General features: G+C 44.9%; 1 protein-coding gene across 2 annotated transcripts; it reads left to right on the plus strand.

Moving 5' to 3' along the window:
• Window positions 1-151: 151 nt before the first annotated feature.
• tmem62 (transmembrane protein 62) lies at window positions 152-24940 on the plus strand. Of its 2 annotated transcripts, XR_487851.2 has the most exons (15): window positions 152-349; window positions 2799-2910; window positions 8015-8152; window positions 9169-9214; window positions 11234-11375; window positions 12164-12288; window positions 14496-14618; window positions 15630-15785; window positions 16601-16760; window positions 17261-17374; window positions 19495-19579; window positions 20761-20865; window positions 21343-21461; window positions 22690-23132; window positions 24649-24940. XR_487851.2 is itself a non-coding variant. In XM_007893228.2 (14 exons), exons 1-14 carry the CDS (start codon window positions 182-184, stop codon window positions 23014-23016), a joined length of 1920 nt encoding a protein of 639 aa, XP_007891419.2. In that variant the 5' UTR covers window positions 152-181; the 3' UTR covers window positions 23017-23538. The 2 variants fall into 2 exon arrangements, 1 of the variants encoding a protein (XP_007891419.2); XM_007893228.2 differs by lacking the exon at window positions 24649-24940 and having other exon boundaries at window positions 22690-23538.
• Window positions 24941-25335: the final 395 nt, after the last annotated feature.

Genomic DNA, 25335 nt, shown 5'->3' on the forward strand with positions numbered 1-25335 from the left:
CAACCTCTGCCCCCGGACCCTCCTCTCCTCTCCTCTCCCCACCCCCAGCCCCCTCCCCCGGTGTCTCTTGGCGCTGGATGCCGGAAGTGTTGGCGGGCTGTCAGGGGAGGCGCGGCTGATGATGACGCCGCCCGCCCCGCGGCCCGGCCCCGGTCCCGGCCACAGCCACAAGCCGCTGGAGATGCTGCGTCTCTTCAGTGTTGTGATGGCGGCTGGGCTGCTCCTGGCCTGTCTCACCGCCTACGTGCTGGAGACCTACACCCTGCAGCCAGGGCTGGGAAGGCACCCGCGGGCCGGGCAGCCTCCCTACCCCGACAGCAGCCCCGACAACCTCTTCTGGTTCCTGCAGGTAAACAGACCGTCTGCACCTGCTCAACAGTGCGGGCTGCAGCCCTGCCACTGCCTCCCCTCCTCTCCCCTCTCCTCTCCCCTCTCCCCTCTCCTCTCCCTGTCTCCCCCCCTCTCTCCACTCCTCTCCTCTCTCTCCCCTCTCCTCTCCCCTCTCCTCTCCTCTCTCTCCCCTCTCCTCTCCCCTCTCCTCTCCTCTCCTCTCTCTCCTCCTCTCCTCTCCCCTCTCATCTCCTCTCTCTCCCCTCTCCTCTCTCTCCACTCCCTCATCTCCTCTCCCCTCTCCTCTCCTCTCTCTCCCCTCCCTCATCTCCTCTCCTTCTCTCTCTCTCCCCTCCTCTCTCTCTCCCCTCTCTCCTCTCCTCTCTCTCCCCTCCTCTCCCTCATCTCCTCTTCTCTCCCTCATCTCCTCTTCTCTCCCTTCCTCTCCTCTCTCCCCTCCTCTCCTTCATCTCCCCTTCTCTCCTCTCCTCTCTCTCCTCCTCTCCCTTCCTCCCCTCTCTCTCTCCCCTCCCTCATCTCCTCTCCTCTCTCTCTCCCCTCCTCTTCTCTCCCTTCCTCTCCTCTCTCTCTCCCCTCCTCTCCCTCATCTCCTCTTCTCTCCCTCATCTCCTCTTCTCTCCCTTCCTCTCCTCTCTCCCCTCCTCTCCTTCATCTCCCCTTCTCTCCTCTCTCCCCTCCTCTCCCTTCCTCCCCTCTCCCTCTCCCCTCCCTCATCTCCTCTCTCTCTCCCCTCCTCCTCTCCCTTCCTCTCCTCTCTCTCTCCCCTCCTCTCCCTCATCTCCTCTTCTCTCCCTTCCTCTCCTCCCTCTCTCTCCCCAATCTTCTCTCTCTCCTCTCCCTCATCTCCCCTCTCCTCTCTCTCTCTCCCCTCCTCTCCTCTCCCTCATCTCCCCTTCTCTCTCTCTCTCTCTCCTCCTCTCCCTCATCTCCCCTCTCTCTCCCCTCCACTCCTCTCCCTCATCTCCCCTTCCCTTCTCTGCCTCCCCTCCACTCATCTCTCTCTCTCTTCCCTCCATTCCCTTCTCTCCTCTCCCTCCCCTCCTCCCTTCTCTCCTCTCCCTCCCCTCCTCCCTTCTCTCTCTCTCTCCCCTTCTCTCCCCTCCATTCCCTTCTCTCCTCTCCCTCCCCTCCTCCCTTCTCTCTCTCTCTCTCCCCTTCTCTCCTCTCCATTCCCTTCTCTCCCTTCCCTCCAATTTCCCTCCTCTCCCTCCTCTCCTCTGGGGGTCCCCAGTCTTGTTTGCCAGAAATTATAATACGTTTTGTAGTCCAAAGTCCCCCAAATACTAGCCCAAAAATAGCCCAATATTACGCCTCTATGGATAGCAGAGGGCCCTGTCAACCCTCTGACAGGTGTCTGTCCACCTGACTGACTGGGGGCCTGTGGGCATGGGCTGAAGCTGGAATTATTTTGGGGGCCAGACCCATCCAGAAACCCATCTCCGTGCTTAAGGGTATCCGAAACCAGACCGAGAGTTAAAATTGTTCCATTTGATCATCGCGCCTTTCACGTTGTCGTCGGTGGGGGTGGGGAGGTGACAGCTATACATGCAGAAACCCATCTCCATGCTTATCGACAACAACAATAACAACTTACATCTATACAGCTCCCCTTACGCAGAAATCTAAATTTTAAAAAATGAACATCCGAAACTAGAATGAGAATTAAAAAATAAAAAGTAATCCTTGCATTTGACATCCGGCCTTTCGTGTCAGGGGGCAATGGCTCAAAGTACTTCAGAGGAATTTACTGTAAAACGCCGTCATTTCTGCAGGCAAACAGCAACAAGTTCCACAATCGCAATGGAACGCTCCCTTTGCTTGGTGTCAAGTGTGCATTTCCTTACCCTGCCACCTTAAAGCAATACAACCTGATTTCACCAAATTGCAGAAAGTACAAATTGGGTGCAGTTCAGTGAAGCGTAAAGGCTTGGTTTGAATGTGTGTTGAGGGTTTGACAAGCAGGAATCACATTGTTTATGCGACAGGAGGAAGGGAGATTTGATGATAGAAAGACCAGACTGGTAATGCCATTGGACCTTCAGATGTGTAAATGATACGCTGTATTATTTTTTAAATATGAAAACCCAGCTGGAGAAACTGCCGTTCGTGGGCACATCGTGAAGGAAAATAAAAGAAAGCTTTTGTTTATTATTATTGAACTGTTTTGGGATTTGGATTTTAACCTGTGATCAGCAGTGCGGCCCTTTTTCTCAGAATGACGGTTCTGTCTCGCCTGTGAATGAAGCCGTACATTTTACTCACAGGGACATATATTAATACAATGTTGGCACTGTCATATCTACTTGAACAGAACTATGTACTTCTGGATCAGAGTGTTTTGCTTGTGCTGTTCTAATTCTGCTGAGGGCTGGGGATTGTCGATTGTTGGATAGATGCATAAAGATGCGTCTCTGTTAATGTTAAACTCTTAAACTTTTCATTCCCAGGTGTCCGACATCCACATCAGTAAGTTTCATGATCCCAAAAGAGTCCCCGATTTTCTGAAATTTTGCACCGAGACCATTGACGCAATTAAACCAGAACTTGTTCTCGTGACAGGTATGGTATTCCCATCCCAGGGTTTAAAATTTAATTTACCGTATCCGTATACTCGGTTTGAAAACATTTTTATAGCACCTTTCGTGTCAGGGGGGTTCCAAGGTGCTGGACAGTCAAGGATTTGCACCAGAAAGTTGGGATCAGGAGGAGTGGAGGGTAGGAGGGTGACCGAAAACGCGGTCGAAGAAGAGAGTCTTGAGACAGACCTTGAAGTAGGCATGGGAGGGGGTGAGACAAAGGTACTGTGGGATGGATTTCCAAAGGGTGGAGCAGAATGAAGGCTTGATCGCCGACTGAAGAATGTGCGATGATGTAGTTGGATACTTTACACACCGTAGACTTGTGTGCTCAGCTAACACAGCCTTGAACGGGTCCCCCTCACTCTTCGCTATGACCCTAACTTCTGGAACCTCTCTCTACCACTCTGTCTACCAAGCATTCTGGAACGCTGCCCTACATGTGTGGCACTATATAAATGCAAGTTGTTCTTTTTGCTGTTGTCCAGCGCCTTGGGATGACCACCCGACGTGAAAGGCGCTATACAAATGTAATTTTGTTGTCTTCCCCCTCTCCTTTTCTGTCTTGAGGTCTTGCCTCAAATCCTATCCCCTTGAACATGCCCATCATTCAATGAGATAGGATGAGATACGCCCATCTTTCCTTCCCCCATCCGGCACGATGCCCCTGTGAAGAGCTCTAAGACTTTACTCTATATAATATTAATACTTGCATTTGATATAATGCCTTATTTCATTGAGACGTCTCAAAGTGCATCACAGAATATATTGTACAGTGGATCAACTGCGTATTTTGTGGGCGAAACTCAGCAGGCAATTGCACACATCAATATTACACAAACACGGATGCCGAGCCAACATTTTTTTTTAGAGGGATTATTAACCCCAGAATATGATCTGCCAATCAACTAACAATGAACTACTGCTAGGTAAACAGAGGTGTGTTTACCTAGTAGTAAGAAAACTTGCCTAAGGTTTTGCCCTACTTGGGAATACAATATAATACAATTTACATTTCTATAGGCACTGAGCAAATACAAATCAATGAGACTTCAACATGTGCCAAGTTATCTTGCTAATGCAGTGGTTTGCTACAGCTAGATTTGATGTCTCCAAAACTTGGGCTTGGGTGTGGGGGGGGGTAACATTTGTATACAGACACCCAGCCCCTGATTCACAAGATCACAAGATTAGTTTGGATAAAGAAGACCCTTCTGTTTATCTGATCTTATCCTTCCAGAACACCCACTTCACCATCATCCCATTAGAGCATTAAATAATGTTCAGCGTCCTGGCCTTTATCACCATTCCTGACCTTTTTCATCATTAATTAGACTTTGGGTAAAGAAAAACGTCCTGGTGTCTGTTCTGAAATGGACCCTTTACAATTCTAAACCTATGTCCTCTTGTTCTACTGTCGGTACATCCTACTACTTCAACCCACTTCTGATCACACCTGCCGGAAAATCATATGAGCGTGTGTGTACAAATGTTAGATAATAATAATCACTGATATAGCGCCTTATCACATTGTGAGACGTCTCAAAGCACTTCACAGAATATACCGTAAAGTGAATTGATTGTATATTTTGTGGGTGAAATGCGGCAGCCAATTATATAATACAACTATACTATTATGTATATAATTATAATAGATGTGGTTGACTCTCACCTGCATAAAAATCAGCCCCTTGGTCAAGATACCTGAGAGAGGCTGGCACCTCCAGATCTGTGGCACAGCTAGTTGGTATCTTTAGGAGAGGAAGGGTAACAGAAGAAAATCTGTTCTAATATTTTTAATAAGCTTCAATATAAATCTTTTAGCTTCCAAATGCAGTGTCCAAAAGTATTTACAAATGTACGTAAACTCATGCACACCAGGGAATAGGCTTTAATCCATTTTGATCGTTTTGAAAGCCTGGTGAAATCCTGGGGATTTAGTTTGCATTTTGTCTTAGGTCAGTTTTGCTGTGTGTTCTGCCTTCTGGTATGTTTTGCCACATCTTTGGCTATTTTTCTATGAACTCTGATATGTTTTTTTTAATAATACTTGCATAACAATAACAAATTGCATTTATATAGGGCCTTTCACATCGGGAGAACATCCCAAGGCACTGGACAATGAGGTGTTTGCACCCGAGTTGGGCATTGGAACCAGAGAGGGATGGAGGTCAGGGGTGATGTGGATGAGGAAATATCAAAAAGGAAGATCTTGAGACAGGTGTTGAAGGAGGCAAGAGGGTGGGGAGAGGTGAAGGGGCTTGGGGATGGCGTTCCAGAAGGTGGGAGTAGAAAGTCAAAGGCCCGACCGCTGATAGTGCAGCGTGTAGGGCAGGGGAACTTGGAGCGGGTCAGTGCCTGTAGAGCGGAAGACACGGCAGGTTGGTGAGGTTTTAATAGGTCGCAGAGGTAAGATGTAGCAATAGCAAGACCGTGGAGGGCTTTAAAGGTGAGGACAAGGATCTTGAACTCGATCCGCTGGGAGACGGGGAACCAATGAATCTGGGCGAGGGTGGGGTGACCGGCTCACAATACAGTGTCTTTCATGTCGAGGGGGCGTCGCAAAGTATTTCCCGGGAAACACTGTAAAGTGTAGTGCCTGTGTTTTTGTATACAGCAATGTCCTGCAAACAACCATGATGTGAATGATCAATATTGTTCAGGGCTTTGAGTGCCACTTGACAAGAATGTACAATATAGTGATATCAAGTGTATCTAAGTCGGGAGTTGGTTCTCACTCAATGTGAGAAGAACAATCCTATCATTATCCTAGCTTTTCTAAGACTGGAGGAAATGCAAATACTGAGATCTGCTTTCACTAGAACTGAGCCAACCAATACTGCGTTAATAATTAATGCTGCACGACACGGATGACTCAAGTTTCTGTTTAATCCATTGTTTTTATGCTGGCATATCAGGGCAGTGTTTACATTTCTGAGATGCTTAATGTAACTAAAATAAGAAAGGTTGTGCCAAACTAACAGATCAAAGCAGCAAGTAGGACTCACAACTCCCAAACCAGCAGAGCTGATACACACAAGGATTGTTATGATTTTTTGGGGAGAGGAAATCAATATATTAATATTTTATTAATCTCTTCTCTCTCCCATCCCCCCCTTTCCGGAAGGCTGGTGAATGCACTGCTTCCTTACTTTTGCCAACCCTGTAATAATAATTTTAATAATAAAGTGGGCACCACAGATGCAAAGCTTTAGCATACAGTTAATTGACTGTGTATTTTGTGGGCGAAACACATAATTGAATGTAATTTAGTAAATGTTGTACTGTAATCCGTTCTACAAGCTTAGCCTGGAGTCAAGATTCCCCCCCACCACGCCCCCGCCCCTCCCAACCAGTGAGGAAAATAACATGGTGAGTTCACCTGAGCCAGGATCAGACACTTACTGGTAGGGGCTAACTACAGTCCCATTCACAACACAATGCATGGAGATGGCAGCACCATTATATTATATGGCGATGCCCAGTAAAAGGCAAAACATTACGAGAAGTCGTAACAGACAAGCCAACTGTGATCAAGTAACATATGTCTCCCACATGACTTCTTCAGTGAAAGATGTTGTAGAGGTGAACTCATTAAAAATGTACTACCTGTAGGTATTAAATATCAATGCCTGGAGTTCTGTTGCTTAGTGGTTAGAGCACATGCCTCACAAGCAAGAGGACCTGGGTTCAATTCCCAGGTAGGGAGAAACATTGGGCAAGTTTCCTTACTCCACAAGCCACTGTACCTAGCAGTAAGTAGGAACCCGGTTGTTAGTTGATTGGCAGATTGCTTTTCTGGAGTCAATAATCCCTGCAAAAAAATTTAGTCACTCAATCCACAACTGTTTGTGACACACTGCTGTGTGCAATTGCCCACAAAATATACAGTCAATTCACTTTACAGTATATTCTGAAATATAAAAAAAAGGCAGCTGAGCTTTATGATTTCAACACTGTGCCCACATGCTTTAAGAGGCAGATTCCTTCCCCCTATGGTAAATATAGGCCGAAGGTAATTCCAACAATTGCTGAATGGTTAAATGCAGTCACATGGACTGGAAGGTTAAGGGTTGATCCCCCAGTTGTGTGAGTTAGCTGACCTCAGGCAGGACATCATTTGAACGCATTTGACCTAACGACTGTATGAAAGGAAAACCAGCCATTGGTTTTCTCTCTGACCACTAACTGGATACACAGTGTTCAAGCCACTATTAATCCCTCTCTAGAACTCTCTCTCCAAATCCCTTTGCCTTGCACTTTTCCCTGCTTTTAAAACCTTCTAAAGTCTAGCTCTGAAACAATGGTTTTACATCCTTAAATGCTGTGTGGTTTGTCTGCGGAACCTTATTGTGAAGTCCTGTAGAGAGATGGTTAGCACACTCGCATCGCAAGTGAGAGGACCTGGTTCAATTCCCAGGTGAGGCAAAACCTTCGGCAAGTTTCCTCACTCTACATGCCTCTATTTCCCTAGCAGTAAGTAGGAACCCGATTCTTAGTCGATTGGTGGATTGTTTTCTGGGTGTAATAATCTCTCTCAAAAAAACATTTGGTCACTCAATCCAAAACTGTTTGTGGGACACTGCTGTGTGCAATTGGTTGTCATGTTTCGCCCACAAATACATAGTCAATCCACTTTACAATATATGTGAAGCGCTTTGAGACATCTCAGCGACGTGATAAGGCGATATCAAATGCAAGGATTATTATTATTATCTCTGTGAAGCACTTTGTAGGAAAGGTACTATATGGGTTTGGATTGTGTATATGCGTGTGTTTGTGCAGGAACAGAATTTTTGTTTAGTCCACACAGTTAAATAATCTTTTGACACTCAGTCTCAAAGCTGAGAACAAAGGATAAATGTTTAGGTGAGGTGTCAGAGGGCATGTGGCAAATTTACCTAACAACAACAACAAGATTACATTTGTACAGTGCCTTTCACGTTGGGAGGAAGTCCCATGGCGCTGAGGGCTGGTGCCTCAGGAGAGTCGTAAAATGTTGACACGAAAATTAGGCTTGAGATTCCTCCCTTCATATATTTTTTTAATTGGACAGTTTTGCCTTCAACCTCTGTAACATTCTGCAGGAGATCTGACAGACGCCAAAACAAAGAGCAAGATTGGATCCATCCAGCACGAAGTGGAATGGCAAACATACCAGACCATCCTAAAGCAATCCAGAGTGCTGGAGAAAACAAAGTGGATTGATATCAGGGGAAATCACGGTAAGAATGAGAGGATTGTATTCTGTTCAGTTTCAGCTTTATGTTTCCCCTTTTTTTTCGAATAACGATAATAATTCTTGCATTTGATATGGTGCCAGAACGCACTACACTGTCATTACTGTTAAGTGTAGTGAGTGAAGGAGCAAGCAACCTAAATGGTGGAGTGGATAGAGCTCCAGTTTATGGACCGGGAGCTCACTGGTTCAATTCCTGGTCTGTGCTGAGTTTGCTGGTGTCAATTTGGGCTACAATGGGGAGGCTGAATTGACCCCATCCGTCCGTCCCAGAGGAAAACCACCCAGGATAAGTGCTCCTGATTGCTCTACATCTCCCTCTGCTGGTTATGCACCTGTGTTGCATCTAGTGGGGAGAGGTCAGTTCAGCTCAGGTGGATACCCTCTACAGTCGCTGCCAAGACTCATGCATGAATGGGAACCACCATTCTGGACAGGGTACCAGAGGCAAACCAGCACCCATGCTCTGCACTCCAGCAGGAACAAGGCAGACCAGGAGCAGAGGCCAGTGGGAAGAAAATTAGAAGAACTATTGGACTGTGCAGTATGGCCCCACAAACAGTGATGAGGTGAATGACCAATGTATCTATTTGGTGGATTGTTGGCCAAGACACTGTATTTTTGAAGCGTCAAGTGTCCTTTAATGTCTTGGACCTTGATTTAACGTCTTGGTTTAAGGCCTTGCTTTAATGTCTCATACGAAAGTTGGCGCTTCTGAAAATATGAAGCACTCCCCCAGCACTACACTGGAGTGTAAATAGAGTGGATTCTAAATGGAACCATAGAAATTAACAGCAGTGAAGAAGACTAATCGGCCCTTCGAGTGGGTATTTTGCCCACAAAATACACACTGAATCCACTTTACATTATATTCTGTGAAGCGCTTTGAGACGTCTCAAGAACTTATAAGGCACTATATCAAATGCAATGATTATTAGTCCCATTTCACTGCCTTTTCCCCTTTATGATTCTCATACCCCTAATTTGCCTTTGTCATTACAGATGCCTTTAACATCCCATCACTAGAGAGCGTCACTAACTACTACAGGTATTGTACATAAGGTCTGTCTGTTTAACTTTGTTTTTAAATGCATCACTGAGCCATGTGCGCCTGGAAGATCCAAGGTTTGATCACTGGTATGTATAGTGAAGCAGCAAAAACATAATCACCCAGGGCTCTTGATGGATTGCCAGCAACACCTGCTATAAAGGACATTGAGTGAGTTAGATTGAGCTCTGTTGTATATCCTCCCTTACACCTGAAACGCCCCTTCGTCACTCATTGTCCAGGCTCACACATGAATGGCTATTTGCATGAGTTTCCAGAGGACAGCCAGCACCTGTGGAATTAATACCCAAGTCACCTTTGGAAGAAAGTCAATAAGAGCAGTCAATTGGAAAGTAAGGATTAGCCAATATCGCACAATCTAGTGAGCCAGTACTGGTGGAAGCATTAAAATTGCCCTCAGTGCTCCTGCACTAGGAAGTGGCAAACAAAAGCCAGTCTATTTTTTTTCAACACCTGTTCAGTGCATTCCCTGTCCCCCCACGGTAGATGCCGACTGAGGATAGGATCAAAAGCAACGCCCTCAGTTAATAACCTGCCAATGCTCTCCTGTCGAGCTCACGTATTGACAATGGAATGTTTTTGTGAGGATAATTGGTGACTTCAGCACAAGTTACCCGGGAGGAGAGAGAGGAGGAGGTAAAAGGAAACATATCTCTTTGTGTTTCAATGAATCAAATTTGTCAATGAAACCGAATGAAGTTCTTAACACTAAGAACAGAATGCAACAGAGTCAAATCTTGATCATTTGTACCTCATCGGAAAGTTCTTGCATGGGAGGAGCATCATGGGCATTTTTTTCAGGGATCTCCTATCATTGATGAGCTATGTCCAAAAATGCTTTAATTTAGCCCCCCAAAAGGTATGCATGGTATTCTGCAACAAAGTAGTGACGGGTCACACACCCTTCTAGAGAGATACATCTATCTTATACTAATAAAGATGAAAGGTCCGTCTAACATACATGATTTGTACCTCATCGGAAAGGTCTTGTAGGGGAGTGTCGTGGGCATATTTTTTTCAGGGATCTCCTTTCGTGACCTAAACAAATTTATCAGACATGTATGAACTCTCAACCAGGAGTCCTCTCAACCAGGAGTCCTCCCAAAAAGATATGTGTGCATATATGCGAACAAGGGATGCTAACGAGTTTATTAGCACTTTTTTTAATGTTAAGGATTAAAGATGCCTTCTTTAATCTTAAGGATTAAAGAAAAGAAGCCTTTCAAGGACAAATAAAAATGCCAGATGAAAGAGAGAAGGCTGATTAAATTAAACTATTTGCAAGCGTAGTTGCAATGGGTACAGCTAGTATAATATATATATATAATTATATACATACAAATATGCCACCCTGTATTTTACTAGAATTTCGAGGTAACTAATCCTATATTTAGCTCCAATGTGCTAAATGATCCTGTAAAGTAGTATTGCAAAGTTTTGCTACCGCTAACTTTCTAAGGCACACTTCACATAGGGTAACTAATCTTTTGAAGTATTTTATAGAGATTTTGCCAGACACCGACCGAGCAGGGGGAGAGGGGATAGGAGAGAAGTAACTGAAGACCCAGTCGAAGAAGGAGGCTTTCAAAGACCAGTCGAGAGGGATTGAGGTGGAGGGATAGAAGCAGGAAGTTTCGAGCATATTGACTGAAGGCTTGGTTACAAATGCTGGGTCGAAGTGTGCAACAAATGCATAGTAGGCTGTAGTTTGCTGAGCAGGGTGGCAAGCAGAGGGGGCGAAGCTGCAGGAAGTCACAGAGGTAGAGAGAGACTGTAGGTGTGAATGTGGATCTTGGAGTAACCACAAACTAATCTGAGAAAGTTGGATACAAGACAAGTCATGAGCAATTTAATTGTCGTCTGTGGCTTCAGTTTAAGAGGTTTTATATCCAAGGTATTTCCCAATGATCCACCAATATTGAGGCAAGCCATTACAGAGTTGTATTGCTAATTTGTTTTGAATTACAGTGCAACTGTCTCACTGTGCTCCTCTTACAGAAAATACTCTGCCTTTCGACGGGATGGCTCCTTCCATTATCTACATCAGAAGCCATTCGGAAACTACTCATTTATTTGTGCAGACGCAACTCCTGTTCCGGGCCCAAAAAGACCATTCAATTTCTTTGGCTTCTTGAACCAGGTGAGGAACATTAAACCAGGACCAGGAGGAAACGGAAGAGAATTCTATTGCTTATCTGTGCAGGTGCAACTCCAGTACTGTAGTCAGAGCTAGGAGATTGCCACCATGGTTAGCAACATGTGTCTGCTGGTGCTGCCCACTCATTCCCCGCCCCCACACGGTTGAATTGCCTGCTGATATGTACCATCAATCTCATGTATGAATAATACTTCATTTGGGTGAGGTATTCGAAGGCCCAGTTGAACTATTACCCTGGGAGTAGGAAGAAAGTAATCCAACGCCTTTAGAAGAGCAGGGGAGATGATTGATTGGCAGCATTTNAAAAAAAATAAGCAGCAAGCACATTGATCTTCCTGAGGCAGAAGAATCTCACCCCAAATTCTAGATTGTATTAATGTTCAGTAAACAAATTGGTGTGTAGTGTGGACAAGAAGAAAACTAGGAAGCTCCTCAAGGCAATCAGCTGGAGAAACATCTTACATCCTCATGTAAGATAATGGCTTGGATCTGCTGGGATGATATGAAGGCTGATAAGTGCCTTACTCCCGATCGATTAGTTATAATCATAGTAATAATAATCCTTGCTTTTAATATTGAGTCTTATCACTTTGTCTCAAAGTGCCTCACAGGATATACTATAAAGTAAATTCACTATGTATTTTGGGTGAAACTGAGTCAGTTAGTCTGAGCAGGAGAGAATCCGCTATTTGACAGGGGAAGGTTAGGGTGGGGTGAGAAGGTCTGTGAACTACGTCCTAAAGACTCTAAAACATGTCTCTGCTTTTCAGACTAAGATGGCTGAACTATCCGCACTGTCCTCTAATGCTGTCCACAGTAATCAAACTATTTGGTTTGGCCACTACACTACCTCAACCATCATCTCTGCATCTCCTGGCATACGGCAACTCATGAGGTAAAAAGCTATTTTAAAAAGTGTGTGTGTGTATATATATATATTTCTGAACGAATAATGTTTTTTGTAAATGCATTCCTAGGAATGCTCTACAGCAGGTGGCACAATACTCTCAGGTACCTAAGTACCTGCCGTTAGGTGTCAACCTGTCTCTGTGTGTGACACTCTTGCCTCTCAGGCGGAAGGCTGTGGGCTCAAGTCCCACGTTGGTACTTTGAGCTGTTAGTCCAGGCTAACACTGCAGTTCAGTGCTGGGGGAGCACTGCATTGTTGGAGGTGCTGTCCTTCAGATGAGGATGTTAAACCAAAGTCCCATTAGCCTGTTCAGGTAAATGTGGAGTCCTGTAGCTCAGTGGTTAGAGCACTTGACTCACAAGCGAGAGACCTGGGTTCAATTCCCGGCAGGGTGAAACCTTCGGCAAGTTTCCTTACTCCACATGCCTGATAATAATCCCTCAAGAAAAAAAACTAATAATTTGGTCACTCAATCCACGACCATTTGTGGGACACTGCTGTGCAAAATTAGCTGCCGCGTTTCACTCACAAAATATAGTCAATTCACTTTACGGTATATTCTGTGAAGCGCTTTGAGACGTCTAGAAGTGAAAAGCGCTATATCAAATGCAAGGATTATTATATAATGTTAAGGATCCTGGGACGCTATTCTAATTAAGGTCTAATTTGTGTTAGACTTCAAGATCCTCACTCATGTTTAAATCCCTCCCTTCCTTGGCACCTCCCTATCTCTCTAACCTCCTCTCTCCCCACAGCAGTACCCGCTGCCTCCTCGCTACTGGGTCCGGCCTCTGCATTCCCAAAATCCTCAGCTCCACCATTAGCGGCCATGCCTACACCCTGAATCTTTGGAACTTCCTCCCTCAACCCCTTCACCTCGCCCCCTCCTTCCCCATCTTCAGGTCACACCTGAAAGCTTTCCTTTTCGACCGCGCCTACGGTAACCTTCCCCCTCCCCCGGCTCGGCCTTGGGCTCCACCATTGTTAAGCGCTCTGAGACACCACTGGGCATGGAAGGCACTATATAAATGTAAGTTGTTGTTGTGTTAAAACCCATTAAACCCATGGACAACTCGGAAGTAGCTCACACCAAAATCATCACAGTGAGATCTAATTTGCGGTATTTCTTAATGGAAATACAGAATCCCATCAACTCGGCCTGCAGCAACTCTGCTACGGAAGCAGATTTTGTCCCGATTGAACTTTGTGCAGGTCGACATTACCTCACATCCAATTTCCAGTCAAATGAGAATAACGGGATCCAACTTCAGTCGTAGGTTTTAATGAAAGAGAGTGGTAAAAGTTTCCGATGAATAATATTGAAGACCGCTTCCTCTATGTGATCATCTGGATCCGGGTGATCACATACTCAATGGCATGCTGCGGTTGCCATTCCCTTGATACCTATATAATAGAATGTCATCTGTGGAATGTGACTGCTCGTGGGAGAGTAATGTTGGCTGCTCCTCTGGAATTAACAGGGTCAGATTTACAGTGGGGGCGGGGTTTGGGGCTTTTTCTCTCGACCTGTGTTTCGTTAGCTGAATTCATGAGAATTCTGGAGAATAGGTGTGCATTGTGACAAAAATAAATGGACTTTCCACATTCCAATAGTTTCTATTCATCGGTCATTAACCACAAGTACAAAACCTGAAGAATTCACAGAGTCATCTGTCACTTAAAGGCATATACACACCCAGCATTCTACATAGGCACAGGGCATTTTTTGTTAACTGTCTCCCAAGTGTTGCACTCTTGCTGGAAATGGAACCGCAGTGAGTTAGCACATTGAGGGTNAAAAAAAGTCTTTCCTCCAAGAGAGTACCCAGATAGGAACCATTCTTAGATCTGTCTGCATGTAAACTCCCCTGTATCCAGGCCGTTTTACACAAGTGTGTGCTTGTTGGCAAACAGGACAGACAATTTTACTGGAGGATTGTTGAGCATGACACTGGGAGAAATGCACTTTTTTTAAGGAGGTGGTGAAAGAGTAAAGGACATGCATATTTCCTGTATTACATTAGATCACGACCGAAGACCTTCCTCTTTGACTGTGCTTATGGTCACCTCCTCCCTTCCTCAGGCTTAGCATGAGGCTCCGTCACTGCAAAGCGCGCCAAGACACTGCCCCACGTGAAGAGCGCTATATAAAGTTGATGTTGCTTAGCAGATAAAAATGCTCTGTTTTACAGCTCTAGTTTAGCATATCTGTGTGGCCACCTGCACACGCTGGGAGGTCTGGCCCCAGTGCTGCACAGCAGGCACAGGCAGGGCACTCTGGAATTGGAACTGGGCGACTGGATGGACAACCGCAGGTCAGTGTCCCATCAGCACTAAGTAGGTGATGAGTAGCGGGATATTATTAAACCCCACCCCCCAAGAGGGAGGAAATCCTCTTTATTATTATCTTGGGTTTGTTAATTTTATACTTGTGGTTCAACAGCCTCCTCAGACAGTTTTTTTGTTTCGGTTGGGTTTTCTCGGTCAGCCGGGTGGGTGTCTGACACATGCGGAAACCCATCACCATGCTTAAAAGCATTCAAAACAAAGTAAGAATTCCATGCATCCGACTGACACCTGGAAATCCCAGATTTAGATTGTTGGAATGGAATGCGCACTCTCTCCCTGGAGCAGCACATCCTCTTACCTAATTCCAGAGAGTATTAGGTGTAGGTTGGCCAGACCCCAGAGTGTACGTTGAGGTAACTGCTGGAGTCTAACCAGTTAAAACCGCATTGCTTGCCATTGATATCACTGTCTGGCAAACTAATGAGTTATACACAGGTTGAAGGAGCTCTTCTACCGAGTGCTTTAGAAACACTGGAAATGTAAAGTACAGAAGGTCATTCAGCCCACTGTGCTGTCTAAAATACCTACTTGTTTAGTCCCGTTGTCTGGACTCCCACGCCCCCATATCTTCTTTTACATTTCATAGTTTATATTTCTCTTTTACAGAGTTCCTTCTGGTTCCTTCTTAAAAGCTAACCTGGATTCTGCCTCAATATGTTCTAGGTAGGGCATTACATGTCCCTCTGTTATTTTAAAAAAAGAAGATCCTAACCTCTCTCTTTGGTCCTTTAGTAATTATCTTAAATAGTTACAGACTCCGGGACCAGTAGAAATAATTTCCCCTCATTTATTTTATCAAAACCCTTCAGAGTTTGAAAACGTCCGTCAGCGCAGATCTGAATTTTACTTGTTCCTTGGAAAAACAGCTCCAGTTCCTCTGGTCTTTCCTCACCAGTGAATCCTCTCACTCCCAGTATAATAATAATCCTTGCATTTGATATAGCACCTTATCATGTCATTGACCACTGTTCCTGCAGGTACCGCATCCTGGCGTTTGACCACGATCTGCTCAGCTTTGCAGATCTGACATTTGACGAATGGCCAGTGGTCCTCATCACAAACCCAAAGGACGTTGTGTACCACAACCCAACCCAGGAGCCTTTGGAGAGAGTCCAGTATTCCACACACATCAGGTAGGAGAAAGTATCAGTCTCCTTCTCCATCTCCTGTTTGACTTTCTCATAATTCTACTTCCACATATTTGAAACTTAGGCCTCCTTAAAGTTCTGTTTCACTGGGAGGCAGCTTTTCCTCTCCGCCTGAGTGGATAGAGACACCACGTGAAGCTGCAATAACATTTCCTGGTTTGAGTTCCAGTCCTTGCTGATCTAGGAACACTAGGATTGTGCTCAAGAGCCCCATCAAGGGAGGGTAAAATCAGCCAGGGTTCCCACTTCTGAATGCTATTTAGAGACTCTTCCTCCCACCACCCCCTCCCACCCCACTTTCCAAGGATAAACAGCCAGCCACCAATCACCATCTCGGCTCACGCAGGAAGGACTTGCACCAGGGCAGGGTTGGGGAGAGCAATGGTATGGTGGAGGTAGCTAAGAGATGAAGTCCTCAAGAGAGGGGAGGCAGGAGGAATTTTCCAGGAAATTCTTTTCTAGGCATATTCTATTACAATATACATTTACATTATCGGACGTCGATCGTACATCTCAATATGCTTTTTGGGACTTCTATTTTCTCTCCTTCTGAGTGATCAACAACAGTAGAGATGTGTCAGTGAATACTGTGAGGAGGTAGAGCGGGCCACACTCCTGGGAGAAGATTTGGTGGTCCTCTGAGCCTTTTTCCCGTCCATATACCTAGGAGGAAATTTCCAAAATAATGGATCACTGGTTCTTTAAGAACAAAAACAGCAGAGGATTAATGTGAACGCTCAGTTGGAATCTGTGCTGTCAATTTGGTGGTTGCTGATAATGAGTCTGTTTTCCTGGATCAGGGTCCTGGTTTTTTCACCATCAACTATCTCTTCAGTCCTGGTCAGTATTGACGGTGTTGCCCTCGACAGCGCAGAGCACGTGATGGGGCCTCTCTTTGTGTTGCCCTGGAATGTGAAGGATTACAGGGAAGGAGTACATCAAATCGAAGTCAAAGCCAAGGTACATGTGTGTTCTTTCCCTTGTGCAATCTAGAGAGAGGGGTTGGGAGACAGAGGGTGGGGGGGGGGGGAGAAGAAAAGCTAAACTGGAAATGTCTTGCAATTGAGAGAGAATAGTGTTTTTTGTTCATTTGATTTCCCCTTTCCCTCCTGGGAATTTGCATTGTTGGAGGTATTGTTCTTCGGATGAGACGTTAAACTGATGTCCCATCTGCCTGTTCCAGTGGGCGGTAAAGATCCCATAGCACTCTTCAAAAAGAGAAGGGAATTTCTCTTTCTCGGTGTCTTGGCCAACAATCCCCCATCAAAATAAAATTGGTCACTCACTCCATGGCTGTTTGTGGGTCATTGCTGTATGCAATTGGCTGCTGCGTTTCACCCACAAAATACATTGTCAATCCACTTTACAGTGTATTCTGTGAAGCACTTTGAGACGCCACAACAATATAAGGTGCTGTATCGAATGCAAGTATTATTATTATATCGTCTTCTCTCTTAAAGGATCAGGCTGGCAGAGAAAAAACTCAAGGTCACAAGTTCACCATGGAAAAGGACCACTTGTTCACGTTTGATTTCCTGCCCTCATTTATCCTCTTAAGTAACCACTCTATTATGGTACGTGCAGTTTATATCTGGGTGTTAGCCTGGCTCAGTTGGTAGTACTCCTGTCTCTAAGGCGTAATATAAATGTAATTACCTGTAATCACTTTAAGGCCATCTATGGCCTTGCCCCCTCCTACCTCTCTGACCTGCTGACTCCCTACCAATCTGCCCGCTCCCTCTGCTCATCAGGCTTCGGCCTGCTCCACGTCTCCCCCCCGACCTGCCCTACCATCGGTGGCCGGGCTTTCAGCCCCTCTGCCCCCACACTCTGGAACTCCATCCCACAGTCCCTTTGCCTTGCTTCCTCCCTTGCCTCCTTCAAGGCTGGTCTCAAGACTCTTCTCTTCGACCATGTTTTGGTCTCCCTCCCACCTCTCTGCCTTCCCTCCCCCATGCTTGGGCCCGGACATCTGACTGTTCAGCGCTTTGGGACGTCCTCCCGACGTGAAAGGCACTCTATAAATGTAATTCTGTTGTTGAGTTAAAAGGCTGTGGGTTCAAGTCCCACATCGGGACTTGGATCTCACAATATAGGCTAACATCACAATCTATGCTGACACTTTCGCCCACAAAATACACTGTCAATTCACTCTGAAGTCTTGATATTTTGATAAGGCACTATATCAAATGCAAGGATTATTACAATACGGTGTTGGTGACGCACCGACCTTGAGTGAGACATTTAACTGAGATGTCATCAGCCTGTTCAGGTGGACATTAAAGATCCTGTAATTGAAGAGTTTTATTTTTCGATGTTCTGGCCAAAAATTCCCCAGTTAAAATTGGTCATTCACTTCACAACTATTTGTGAAATACTGCTGGTGTAAATTGACTGCCGGCTGAAAGGTTTTAAGGCATCTCAAACAACGTGATATGCCCTATAACAAAGGCAAGGATTAATATTATTATATCCACTGAAATGACTGCAATATTGTATGTCCCTCACCTGAGTCCTCACTGGGCTCTCAGAGGATCTAGTTTTAAGATCCTCACTCTCACCTAAAAATCCCTTCTGCTTGCCTTCTCACTCGGCTAACTCGGGCTTGCTATGTGTCCCCTGCCCTCTGTCTTTGGCTGAGCTTTCCAATCTCCCTCCATTGACCCACTCTCTATCTGTCTTCAAGTCCCACCTTAAAATCTATCTCTCTAACTACAAATTCTTGCCTCTCCCCTTCCCCTAGCTCGGCGTCCGTCCTTGCCACTGTGAAGCACTTCAATGTACATCAATATAATTGCCACATTATTAGCTATTTTACTAAGAAACTTGGACATCTCACTTTAAATTTGGAGATGACGTTCAGATGGAACGTTAAACTGAGGTTCTGTACGTCTATGAAGTTAGACATTAAAGAACTCCTGGGACTATTTTAAAAGAGACAGCAGTTTCTCCCATTATCCCAACTAACAATCCTCCAGATAGTTGTTCAGTCACCTCCTGGCTGTTTGTTGGACATTGTTGTGCGTAAATTAGCTGCTTTGTCTGCCTACAACATACACAGTCACGACACAGTAACAGTAAATTCCTCAAAGCACTTTAAGGCTTCCTTCCCATGTGAGAGGCCCTATATTGAAAGTAATTATTACTCTAATATGCTTTGAAACATTGATGTTATAATCGCTGTATCAAATTAAAGATTATTTGATGTCCTGTAGAATATTGGTTAGAACACTCGCCTCGCAAGCGTGAGAACTTGGGCGGGGCGAAACCTTAGGCAAGTTCCCTTACTCCACACGCCTCAGTTTACCTGGCAATAAATAGGAACCTGGTGGTTAGTTGATTGGTGAATTGTTTTTCAGGGGTGGCAATCCTTTTTTTAAAAAATGATAATTTGGTCATTCAATCCATGACTGTTTGTGGGATTGGCTGCCACATTTCGCCCACAAGAATATACGGTGAACTCATTTTACAGTATATACTATGAAGCACTTTGAGATGTCTCAACAACAAAAGGTGCTATATCAAATGTAAGGATTATTATCATTATTATTGTTGTTCTTGTTGTAACCTGCCCCGAGGGAATGTAACAATTTGAAACACCGCCTGTGGCTAACACTTGTTTCAGCGCTGAGCTGTGCCGTCACAGGGTTCAAGAGCAGCTGAGAGATTGATCCTGTGTCTTTATATTTTCCAGATGAAGGTGGTCTTCATTTTGCTAACAATCGTTTATCTTATCCTGATGGTTGTCATCCGGTATCTTCCCAAACCACAACTTAAAGGTATGTTTCTTCTGCATTATATAGAAGAGGAAAGGAGGATAGAGAGAGAAATTGTTTTGGCTCAAAGAGTTGCTTGTGGTAAGCTTTAGACCCTGATTTTCAGAGCTCCATTGATGCACTCCCATTCAGAGAAACAGCAGAGATCCACAATAATCATAATAATCTTCTGTTACGAGTACTTGGAGATGCCATCCTTCAGATGAGACGTTAAACCAAACTCCCACCTGTTCAAGTGCATGTTAAAGATCCCATGGTGCTATTTGAAAAGAGAAGGGAGTTTCTCTGTCCCATTTCCTGGCCAACAATCCCCCAAATAAAATTGGTCACTCACTTCTTGGCAATTGGTGGGACATTTGTGTGCGTAGATAGGCTGCCGTGTTCACCCAGAAAATATGGTCAATTCACTTTACAGTATATTCTGTGAAGCGCTTTGAGACGTCAAAGACATGATACGGCGCTATATCAAGTGTAAGAATTATTATATAGCAATTATTATTATTAATCCAGTAGTTCTCAGCCACACCAGTAGGTGGAGCACTTTGCCATGAGGAAGCAGTCCAAGCTGACTCATGGAGAGATCCAAGAGATCTTAGCACAGGACAAGGCTCTTTGCTCCTCACTGTATACTCTTCCACATCATCATTGGTCAAATTTTTTTCTAATCCTCGAATAAGGAGACACAGTCGAGAAGAGGGAAGAAACATAGGAATTGCTAGACGATTAAAGACCAAGGTCTAGCTAGTTCACCTTCTATCCTGGTAATCACCTGCTACAGTAATGGTGATGTTGGTGCCAATTAATTCATTATGGATTAGTCTACAACAGAGTGGAAAGCTATGGGAACCTAAGATCCAAATTTCCCAGTTCTTCCAAGCCATACCACACTTACTATATGTTGTGTCTCAAATTACTCATATACTGTATCCCAAAATACAATACAAAATGACATTTGTATAGCGCCTTTCACGTCAGGAGGACATCCCAAGGTGCTGGACAGTCAGGGATTTGGACCCGAGCAGATGGGATTGGGATAAGGGAGGGTGGCTGAAGGTGTGGTCGAAGAGGAGGGCCTTGAGACATGCCTTTTGTCACTCAATCCACGACTACTGGGGTACGTATGGATGCTGAACTCGACTAGCTAGTTAGTGAATAGCTCCCTACATTCCAACTTTCTTTTCCAGAGACTCCTGGTTTATTGATTTTGACCTATTTTTCACTACAAGTGTTGTGTAACACCAGCACGATATACTTCCCTGTGGTACTTTTCACCCTATACACAGCACTAGGTGAGTATCTTACCCTCTGACTGATTTCAGATTTGCAGTGCAGGATTTTTTTTAAAAAAACATGTTTTAGGGCCACATGGAATTCATGAATGATCCTTTTATTTGAACAAAGTAGATAATACCTTATTGAACGTAAATGACCCGAAATCCAAGGCTTGCCAGATTTTAGACTGTTTGTTTGGGGGGAAGGGGGAATTTTTACTGCAGTTCTAAGTCGCTATCAATTCTAAGGCTCAGTCAAACAAGAGAGGCACAATGAGAGAAAGATGGTGACTCATTAAGAGAGGGGAGGGGGGGCTAAAATTTTAAGATGCCATTGATTTTGGAGGTAATTTTTAATGAATGAACCTGTGCCTTTAATCTGAGTAAATATGGTAGTTGATGGTTAGGGGTGCAATGCTGAACCAATGGGAACCTGATCTGTTCTAGTCATTTCAGTTTCAGTCTCTCACCTCTACCTTGTTGCCCTCCCTGCAGGTCCCTGGTTCATTGGAGAAGTGATAGACGGACAGATCGGGGCCTGCTTTTCTTTCGGTGTCCTGGTGGACGGCTATTTCGTGGAGGATAGCTTGACCTTTTTCATTGGAATTCTGCAGGTAGCTGCCAACATTGTCACTCACTCCACGGCTGTTTGTGGGACACTGCTGTCCACAACTAGCTGCCGCATTTCGTCCACAAATTAGAGTCACTCCATTTCACAGTATATCTTGTGAAGCGCTTTCAGACATCTCAATGATGTGATAAGGCACTATATCAAATGCAAGGAATAATTAATTAATTAACACACACCTGCGCTGATGTAACAATTTCCTTCAGCACCACCAACAATTGGTTTATGCCTAGCCGGTTATCTATAACATCAAGCAGCAGTTGCTAAGGTAACAAATTCAGAAATAAATTTGGATACAGAAGGTGAGAATAATATTTGAAAGGTTTTTTGGGGAAAAGATGGTGAGGGGAGGCATATATTGTTGAGTCTCTGCCATTTAGTGACAAGGTGATGGTGAAGTACAGAATGTTATCAGGAAATCTCATGCTGCTTTTATATTGATATGTTATTTATATTAAGCCTCCAAGAGGCTGCACAAATGGAGTTATTATCAATACAAGTTGTTGTTGTTATTGCGGCTCCAGAGATTCAAAATGTGACTGAACCGGAGATGCTGCTGCACTCTGAGGCTGGGCCACTTTCACAGAGGCAGGCACCATCAGAGAGCCAGAAGCTAGAGCATAGGTTTTAAGGTGGGAATATAAAGATGGAGGGATTGAGGCCGGCAGTTCCAGAGGTTAAGGGCGTAATGACTTAGGCTCAACCACCGATGGCATGGAGGGGTTAGTTGGTGTGGGGGCAAGACTTAGGGAAAACCAAACATTTTAACATGAGTTACTTCCGGATGTAAAAGTGGGATTGGAGACCTGTAGCATGGAGGTGAGCGTGTTTGTCTTCGCAAGCAAGAGGACCCGGGTTCAATTCCCGGATGGGGGAAAACCTTAGGCAACTTTGCTCACTCACATGACTTTGTTTACCTAGCAATAAGTAGGAATACGGCTGTTAGTCAATTGGCGGATTGCTTTCAGTTGGTAATAATCCCTACCCCAAAAAATTTGATGACTCAATCCACGACTGTTTGTGGGACATTACTGTGCGCAATTAGCTACTGTTTGACCCACAAAATACAGTCAAATTACAATTTATTCTTTATAATATATTCTGTGAAGCTCTTTGAGACGTCTTGACAACATGATAAGGCACTGTATCAAATGCAAGGCTTATTATCATTATCATCACCAAGTTGTTGACCCTCTTTTTTTTCCCCCTCGCAGCTCCTTTTCTTTAACTTCCCGCTGACCCTCTACCTGTGCTGGTGCCTGCTCCTGCGTTGTCGAGGGGCTCGTTTCTTGTCACACATCAAGTACTCGGGCTGGGTCTGCTCAGTCCTTGTGCACCTGACGGTGCTGATGCTGTTCGCCTGGCAGCTCCACTCCTGCTATTTCCTGCTTGAGGCTTATGGTGTGGCAGCCTTCCTCCTGTCCCCAATGAGGACCTGGACTGTGATGCTGGCGATGGCACTGGCCTACCAGGTGTGGACCACCAACGAGTCGGCCATTGCTGTGTACAGGAACCTCATCAAGAACTGCCCATACTCCTGAACCTGCCTGGAACCGCAGCGGGAGGGACACTAGGACCTGTACCGATTTTCTTTCACACTGTTAGTGAGAGAGAGTTCCTGATGCTGCTCGCACAACGTCGACTGCAGTGGTTGAAGGTAATCATTTAAATATATCAAACTGCCTCCTCCCACCACAAAACATCGACACCTTAAATAAGAAGATTCATCTGGAAAACTCACTTCACCTGGGGAAATTGTAGACCAGTGGACCACACCCTACACTGATACTGATGCACTGGAATTTTCTCCATAAACATTCCCCGCTGCTTCAGAAAACAGCGTTCGGGGTCTGGCAGCAGGGGGGTCTGCTTAAACTGAGATTCCTGCATTGGAAACTCGTGCCCTTCCCTGTTTCACAGAAGGGTTCACTGGTGCCTGTCCAATGAGCAATGTACGTGGTGTTTGTGTAGAGGAGGGGCAGTATGCCAACTTGGGGACAGTGTGATGCCTTTTCCTCTTCAATCATGCCTACAACAACAACTTGGATTTATATAGTGCCCTCCATGCCGGACGGCGTCTCAGAGCGCTTCACAGTAACGGATCCTGGGGCCGAGCCAAGGGGAGGGGGAGGAAGGTGACCAAAGGTGCGGTCAAAAAGAAAGGCCTTCAGCAGAGACCTGAAAATAGGAAGAGAGGGGGTGAGGCGAAGAGAGTGAGGAAGAGAGTTCCAGAGCCTCAGGGCGTAGTGGCTGAAGGGATAACCACCGAGGGTGGAGTGGAGGACTCGGGGGGGCAAGGAAGAGGCCAGACCCAGAGGAATGAAGGCAATGGGCACTGTTTTGAGGAGAGAGGTCAGAGAAGTAGGGGGTGCAGAGGAGTGGAGGGATTTGAAGACAAGGGTGAGGATCTTGAAGTCGATCCTCTCTGGTCTAGGCAGCCAGTGCAGTCTGGCAAGGACTGGGGTAATCAGGGAGTGGAGTTTGGTGCGGCTGAGAATGCGAGAATAATCTGGATTTTATGGATGGTAGTGGAGGGGAGACCGCCTACATTTAGTCACCTCTCCTTTCTTAATGGCTCACCGGCAAACTCTGCCATTGTTCAGCGTTCTGAGACCCTATCTCACGTGAAGGGCACTATGTAAGTGTAGGGGTGGGGGAATAATGCCAAACAGGCAATGGGACCATTGTCACGCAGGGCCAGGGGGAGAGGCAGTGCATACACTGTTCCTGGCCAGGAAGTTGAGAGCATGATGAGCAATGTTATTTATAGCAGTGATTGACTGTAAGTTTGATGTGATTAGTGGTAAATTATTTTTTTTAAAAACGCAACAAGAGTTTGATCAATTGAGTATCTCAGGTGAGTGCTGTATTGTTTAACCTCTGGATGCAGTTTCCTGCCAGTTATTGTGACTATCAGTGAGACAAATCCAAAATTCCTGTGGTCTGAAGATGTTTTGCTAGTACAGCAACCAGACAATTTGGGTGAATTTTGAACAGCGCCAACTTGAAAGGCCTTGAGAGTTTCTTCCCTACAAGCAAAATGTTAATTTACAAACATTCAACGCTGGGGACAGCAGCCAGTTTTTTTATAAAAAAAACTGTTCAATGCCAAATGACTTGTTTACAATAAAATCTGTTGCCAAATCTAAAATCATGTCTTCTCTACCGAACAGAGCCCATTTTAGGATAAACCTACAAATCGGGAGCATCAGAGTCCACATTGCACTGGATGTAGCCAGAGCAAGGATTCCTGTAAAGATTAAGCAACCTAGCGTTCTCCAGTCTCGAGAGAAGATGACTCAGAAATGTATTACTTGTTATAAAGGAATTAAATAAATACTTGAAGAAAAATAACATTTAAAGGGAAAAAGCATGGTAATGGTATTAGAGCAGCTAGCACCAACACGAATGGCATCCCTCAAATGTATCAATGCTTGCATTTGATTCAAGCACCTTCTCAGGTCATTGAGACGTTTCAAAGTGCTTCAAAGGATATACTGTAAAGTGGATTGACTGTATTTTGTGGATGAAAGGCAGCAGCCAGTTGCTCACAGCAAAGCAACACAAACAACCATGTTGTGAGTAACCAATTTTTTTTATTTGGGGGACTGTTGGCCAGGACCCCGGGAGAGAGAAACTCCCTGAAGAGAAGGGATTCAGAGTAGAAATCAAGCTTACACTGAAGTCTACCTAGCTTTGTAAAGCCATAAGAATTTCTAAATTTCTCTAATGTGCAACCGTACCTTTATACACTGGTTGTTTTTGTATAAATTCCTATTGATTTGTTTTTTAAATAATAACTCATTCCAGTGGTTTATATTTCCTATGAAATAGGATCCAAGTTCTATAAACGTTCCACA

This window comes from Callorhinchus milii, unplaced genomic scaffold, assembly GCF_018977255.1.
Source record: "Callorhinchus milii isolate IMCB2004 unplaced genomic scaffold, IMCB_Cmil_1.0 Scaffold9, whole genome shotgun sequence".
NCBI classification, from domain to species: Eukaryota; Metazoa; Chordata; class Chondrichthyes; order Chimaeriformes; family Callorhinchidae; genus Callorhinchus; species Callorhinchus milii.